Source organism: Atta cephalotes, assembly GCF_000143395.1.
Source record: "Atta cephalotes unplaced genomic scaffold scaffold00012, whole genome shotgun sequence".
NCBI lineage: Eukaryota > Metazoa > Arthropoda > Insecta > Hymenoptera > Formicidae > Atta > Atta cephalotes.
Genome location: NW_012130076.1, coordinates 1,587,987 through 1,595,567, shown reverse-complemented (window position 1 = coordinate 1,595,567; position 7,581 = coordinate 1,587,987). Strand labels below are relative to the sequence as shown.

At 27.8% G+C, this 7,581-nt stretch overlaps 1 protein-coding gene across 1 annotated transcript in view; it reads right to left on the bottom strand.

Annotated features, from left to right (window-relative positions):
• Positions 1-253: 253 nt before the first annotated feature.
• Positions 254-7,581, bottom strand: part of LOC105617179 — a 9,846-nt gene continuing 2,518 nt past the window's right edge. Inside the window, exons 3-13 of the mRNA XM_012198744.1 lie at positions 7,168-7,365; positions 6,731-6,850; positions 6,281-6,337; positions 4,338-4,449; positions 3,628-3,751; positions 3,420-3,555; positions 2,909-2,965; positions 1,953-2,078; positions 911-1,164; positions 626-813; positions 254-554 (exon numbers count right to left, since the gene is read on the bottom strand). Coding sequence (XP_012054134.1) covers positions 254-554; positions 626-813; positions 911-1,164; positions 1,953-2,078; positions 2,909-2,965; positions 3,420-3,555; positions 3,628-3,751; positions 4,338-4,449; positions 6,281-6,337; positions 6,731-6,850; positions 7,168-7,365 — 1,673 coding nt within the window. The remainder of the gene's footprint in view (positions 555-625; positions 814-910; positions 1,165-1,952; positions 2,079-2,908; positions 2,966-3,419; positions 3,556-3,627; positions 3,752-4,337; positions 4,450-6,280; positions 6,338-6,730; positions 6,851-7,167; positions 7,366-7,581) is intronic.

The following is a 7,581-nucleotide window of genomic DNA, read 5'->3' as shown; positions in this document are numbered from 1 at the left end:
AAGTTATAAAAGATTTAATATACTGCGTTAATAATCTACAAAAAAGTATTGCGCAATCACTTGTAAATATTTTTAAGTATTAATTTAATAAGGAACTTTATTGAATAAGCCAGTTACTTAATTATTTTTGTGCACTTCATGTAATATGTGCTATTTTGATTTTAGATTTCATTCTTTGTCCTACGAAAAATTATGCGCGTTGCATTGTTATACTATGTAAAATAAAGTTAGAAAAACTAGACGAGAAATGATATTAGTCATTAATTGGTGGATCCATAGCACAGATAATAGCTTTCATTACGCTGGCTGCCGCTAATGCCGCGTATGGTTGCCATTCTTTGATTCGAGTGCCGTCTTTGTAATCGGCAATTCCGCGGATTACAATGAAATTTTCGCGACAATTACCCAAGATACTCTCTACGACAGCATCCATTTCTGCATCAAATGCGAGCGCACCGAATCGGCTCGCAAACTTTTGTCTAAGTTGATCATCTCGTGCGACTTGTCGGCCAGAAGCTACTGGTGCCAAATGAATTCGGGAGCATCTATCAGTTCTGCAATAATGAAAAAGATAGTATATATAATAAAAGTATATAGCGTGTACGGTGAAATGTTGAATTTTCACCTTTTATTTATGGAATCTTGAGGAGCGATTGGATGAGATACTTCGATGACATCCCTCTCTCCAATAGCCATATATAGTTTATCAGATTCTGGTGGTGGCGCGTTAAAATCATGTTCTGATTGATTGACCAAATTCTGTAAACCTTCCTTCATGTATAATTGCCATGGCGGAAACGTCTCATTTTCAGCCTAGAAAAAGATCAGAAAAAGATATTTTAGACAAGCATGTAACATGGATTCACATAAATATACAAATATATCAATGCCTAATATCGATTGAAATCACCTGTTTCTTCAAAGTTGCTGCGATTTCTTGAAGACCAAGATTTGGCGGGCAATATTCCTTAGTCTCAAAATGATAGTTCTCGCTTTCATTCATTTTAGCACTTTCACAATAAACATATGCATATTTCTTATTGAGGGGCATTGGATGTGATATCACCACATCGCCCAATCGCACATGTTTATTGTAATCTGTATAATGAGGAACACCACCACCAACTCCGACAAGAAAAACAAAATCCACTTTTTGAAATGTACCTATGAATATATTCAAAGGCTAAAGATTGTAACAATATGTAATAAAAGTAAACAGATATATATACATATACAGTCTCTGACCATGTCATTAGATTTGTCGATAGATCTTTTTTATTATATGTGACTGAAAATGATAATTATCCTTATGTTTACATATCTAAAGTAGAGATTTCTCTTTCATTACATTTTTAATTAATAAAAACATAATTTTGATAGTATTAATCAAATATTTATTTATTTTTTGTAAAATAAAAAGATGTTTTTTAAATTTGTTAAGCCATTATTGGCGGCTATTAAAGCTTTGATTCTAATAATGTTAAATAATTTTTAAATTAATGTTCACCGACAAATAAAAAGCATATGCAATCTTTATAGCTTTTACCACTGCCAACAGATTCATGGACTTTATAATACTATAAGCAACAAGAAAATTTAAACAAATGTATTCATTTTATAGATAACTATTTTTTTATGTTTTGATTATAACAATTGTCTATTTTCTATAGCAGAGTTAATATACACTTTTGAAACTTAAAGTCAGATAGGTAAATATAATGTTTAATTTGATGAAAGCGAGAAAAAAGTTCTAGTACAGTCTAGGAATAAAAAATAAACTTAAAAATGATAAACATAATGATAATATAATAAATCCTAATGATAATATAATGTAAATTTGATTATTAAAAATAAAAAAATTTGATTATTAAAAATAAAAAATATGTAATGCATTCTAATAATATGGTCACGGACTATAATATAAAATAAAAAATTTAAAGCTAAATACATACCCAACAATCTAGTAGTGGTATTGCCAGCTGCGGTCATTGCTTCTCTGGTATGTCCCACAGTTGGTAGTTTAGTGCACACAATCCTATGCGCACCGATATTGCCCAAAGTATACACATTTGATTCTCCTATAACAAAATAATATATCCATTCATTACTTATATCTTTATATATTTTGAAGTTTATATTTCCTTCTATATATATATATATATATGTATATTCTTGATTTGTATTATATATGTGCATTGTGCGGCTAAAGTAGGATGGAACCTGTGTTATATGTGACGATAAAATAGATAGATAATAATCCATTCCATGTAGAAGCATCTTCCAAGTCTAGTAATAATACTAGACATAACAAAGAGAAGCAAATAGTATAACAAAATTTCTTTGAAAATCTTATCTATTATACTATTACTGTCGAGAAGTTATTGATTGAATACATTTAAATGGAAACAGATCAAGAATTAAAATATTTTATTAAAATTTTTGAAAATAGATAATATATTCATTAAAAAATATATATATTAATTAAAAAAAAAGAGATAAAATCTTCTTTACGAGAAAATATAAAAAATAGAATTATTATATTATTACTCATAGAAAAAAAATTAATAAAATAATTTAGTATTATACAAACCACATAAAATGAATATAATACAAAATATGAATAAGTCTAACAAAATTATAACATATAACAAAAACAAAGCCATACAAAACGTTCACAACACAAAACAAAAACTATTATATAAGAATTTTACACATATATGTATAATACATGAAATCAATGAATTTGAATCAATGAAATACAATGAATTTGTCAACATAAAAGAATCAATGTGTTTCAACATGTACATTTGTAGCACCATTTTGCCTTGCATTGTTCTTCGGTTCACAAGCAACTGGCAAGCTATGAAATGACATTAAAATGATAGAGTTATGTTACAAGTTACTTTACCAAAACGGCATATCACCCGTGGAATTCCGTCTATTGCATCTGATGAACTTGCGGTACCTAAAGTTTCATGCATGGTGAAATATACCTCCATTATTGTTTAAACATTTGTCGCTGATTAGCGAGCAATATAAATCGCAATTATATTTGTATGAGAACGGAAAAAAAAGAAATGGCTAATGATTGTAACTAGAACGCTAGCAAAATTTTATCTGTATAAATTAATCAAAACATTTTAAAAATAATAATTTTAGTAAACGATTTTTTTTTAAATATAGCTAGAGATAAAAGCAGAGAGTCAACAAAACTATTTTTCTAATATTTCAAATGAGTATCTTCTAATATTTCAATTATAATTATTTTCTAATGAAAGAATTTAATAGAGAAATTAATTATTTTTCAAAATATTATTCTATCATAATTTTATATCGGAAGTATTTTAGAATTATTGTTCTTGGAGATATATAAAGTATATCTTATACAATAGTAAATAGTAAATAAAAAAAAGCCTTACCAACAGTCGTGTAACGAACAAAGGTTTCCTTATTCTCAATTAATGAATCCACAGCAAGTTTTTCACAATATTGAGCTGTAATGATAGCAATGGTGGGTTGCTTCGCGCTTGCCATCGTTGGCATCGACTTTACTACCTAAAAATATATTTTATAAGATTACATTATATGTTAACAAAAATTAACTGAAAAATTTATATAACAAATTACTTGGACTTGAGTATCCTCATGGACAACACGTGTGAAAGCCCCATGATCTATTGCTTTAACAAGTCCTTTCTCTTGAAGCTCTTTTAATTTGGTCTCCACAGCTGATAGCTCCCATCCATGTTCCCTAAAAATAAAATAAAATTAAAATTTAATTAAGGATAATCGAACTTCATTAAAGAATCTATTTCTAAATCGTTTTTGAATAGGATTGATTAAGGTGATTCTTTAGTAAAGATTCTTTAGCCGAAAATTTGACACTTCGCTAAGACCCACCCAAAATCACAAATATCTGCATAATTTAGATAAAATATTAAAACTACGTGAATATCTTAATGAAATAGTATAAAATAGTATGAAATAGTATGTTTCATTATAGTATTTTATTACATTATGTGTATATCTTAACTTAATAAAATAGTGTGAAACATACAATAGTAAATTTGCATGTAAATATCTTCGTCGAAATGACCGTTGATTTATTACTTTTTTATGACCATTCCCTACTATTTTAATTATTTAAACAGAAACCGATTATTTATTAAACGAATCGATCTGTCTTAAACTCGAACCTTGGTAAATCGATTAAAAGTTCGGGTAATTAATTATCTATTTTTGAAAAATCAAATCGAACTCTTACATTCCTTAAATTTAATTTTATTCAACATATTATTTTCCCGTATATCTAAATTTTATTTAATATAATTACTTACTTCGCAATGTCAACCACGGTAACAGGATTTGGATAGGCAGACTCAATAAGTTCCAAAACTTTTTCTACTGTTAGCTCAATCACTTGACCCATGACTATTTCATCTGTAGATACTTTTAATAAAAAAAAAAAAGAAATACTTATTTAATTGTGCAATTATGTTAGGGACATTGTAGTTTGTCAAACTTTTAAGCCGCTTATTATAACTTTAAAATGACAGTTAATAGCATTAAAACAAGAATACAGCACTCCATAACATATGCAAGTTAAATTTTTTGCCGTGTAGATGAGTGTAGATGAGTCTAAACTCGTGTAATAGGTATATTTTAATCTATCCAAAGTAGAAGTGTAAAAGTTTCAAACTTTTCATATAACTGTAATAAGTGCACAGTTTAAATTTTTGTTTCTATAACTAGAGTCGAGCTAGAACCGTTAGTGAAAGGTACAGCTTATATGTGGGAGTGGAAACTTGAACACATATACATTATGGCAGCTAATAACCACGAATAGAAGGTTCGTGCTCTACATAGATGCATTTCTTTACAGAATGAAGACTAAAGTGGTCATTATACTATATAGTATGATAATGATCAATGAATAACCAATTCGAAAAAGTTACAATTTGAGACAGATAAATAAATGTGATTTTTATATGCATATGATAAAATATGTAGCTATAAGTATGTGTGCATATGCTTCTGATGCCATGAATTTTCGTTTTTGAAATTAATGTAAATAAAATAGCATTGATGAAATTAAATTTGAATTAAATAAATCTATATTCTAAATATAATTGATATTTATTATGTAATTAAATATCGTTGTTCGTGTATGTTGGACGTTAAAATGTTTGTAATAAAGTTTTATCTATAATTACATGCTGTGAGGGTATATGTATATTGTACACCGTATGTAAAAAATCTAGGTCAAATCAAATGGGCTGTTTTTCACACTCTAATATCTAAAGTATTTCTCTAGTAATTGCTCATTCGGTTAAATAGATTGGAAAATCCTTTTTCACATAATCAAAGTGCGTAATAACTTTTATAAATCTGTGTTATAAACATGTTTCATTTTAATTTTAACAAAGGAAATAGAAATATATTTTCTTTTTTAAGGGGTTATTAAAAAAATACGTTCACTTAGAAAGGAGGGAATATTGAAAATATTATGCAAGTAAAAGAAGAGAGGCGAAAAGAATTAAAGAAAACGCAAACATTCGATTTTGTCATCACTGCTTATTCATTCAAATTACTTGCGCGATTGAATAGATTCTAAAAGTGCGTTTCACGCTCACACACTATAAGCTCATTTCATCCTTATTGTGTATGAAATATCAAAATATCTTTTTTACTATTAATACTTATGACCTTTCTTTCTTTTATTAAAAAAGAGAGATTTTATTTTACGTTTACTTTGGGGGAAGAGAAGGTTATGGTTTCTGTTACCAAGTGTTACGAAGGGAGGAGGAAGGAGATAAAAAATGCATGATTTTAACGAACGTATTTTTTTAATGACCCTTAAGTTGCTAAATAGGACATCGTAATGTAAATCAATGCATAAATGTTAAATCAATGTTGTTATGGTTACCAGATTATTGTGCTAAGCGACAGAATATATATACAGGATGACCTATCTTTTTAATTTTCACATTGAAATATCTCAAAAAATAAAAATTTTTTATATTTTTCGAAATATTTTAATGTAAGAATTAAAATGAAACACTGTATATATCTATTATCGAAATAAAAAGAAATTTTTTTTTTCCTTTAATCTAATGCTATACACAAAAAAATTACAAACGTTTTATCTAGTAATTATTGTGTTACAAGAAAATATATTGTGTGTGTTAGTTTCATTTGGATCATTAGATTGTGTATGAGAAAAGAAAGGAATAAACATCAATGAAATGTGACAAAAGTTAATTTCTTTTCATTCTCGAACCTGATCTCCACATAACTTTCTCAGAGAGAGGAAGTGTGAATAGTAAGTGACCAGTAGCTGTGAATAATAGAAATTAAGTATGACATAGATGTCCAAAATAGTGCTCAATACAGTGTAACTGCGTATAGAGAACATGAGAAAACCCTGACTTAAATTACGTAATGGATTTATGAATCACTGAGAGTTTTAGTCAAGTGTGCATTTCCTTTAGAGTTCAGCTACAATGTGCACTTGAAACATGACTACTATCTTTCAATAAATGCTATTAAACTTAATCAGCTTAATTTAATAATCTCTTCCTTTCATCCATACCATTAGACTTTTTGTTTTATTAAGCCAAAGTATATTATAATTTGAGAATGAAAATGTAGGATTAAATTTAGTATACTTTATATGCAATTTATTTCTATAATACTTAAACAAAGAAAAAATATCTATTTAAATACTTACATGGCCTGCTTGGAAGAGTAATGGGCTCTTCCAATTGTCTCAATTCCACCTCTAGTTTTTTAATGCTGGGATATTTATGTTGCATCAATTTAATTATCTTTTTAATAAATCCCACATAATCTGCAGAAAATAACTAACATTGTAAAATGTTACACAGCAAAGAAGAATAAAAATTTATATCAATTATAGAAAATTACATATAAAAAATTAATCGAGTGATTTCGTATAACATTAAATTTGATATTCTTCCTTGAATATCATATAAAATTTCACGTTCTGCTTCTTTAATTGCTATCAGTTTAAAATTAACGAGTTTAATTCTAACGAGTTTATAAGAAAACAAAAAATCTTCACTTAGAGACTTTAGTTACATCAGATATTTGATCTTGAAAATTTTAATGAGAAATATTGTCAATTAATGCATCATTACAATTCACCTCTAGGAAACTCCTGCGGCGTCACGAGTTCTCGGAAAAATTCTTGCGCAACGCTTGGCTGTTCCGCCTCAGCGAGCGTGTCGACAAACCAAAATTGGAGAGTTCTCTGTTCTTGTGTATGCTTTCCAGTTTGTGCGCTTACAAGAAACACCCTAAATTGTAGGCACAGTTGGGCAGGCTGCATCTCGCCATTTGTTACTACAATAATTGAATTTAAATATGTGTTCGAATTAGATTTATTGAAATGCCACATTTTTTTCTAATTTTTAAATATATTATATATTCTCTGTAATCCTTTACATATATATATATATATATATATATATATATATATATAATAGTATGTACTATATAGTACACTATGTATTAGTTCTATTTAATTTTTTAAACTTTTAACTTAATTTAACGTTTTCC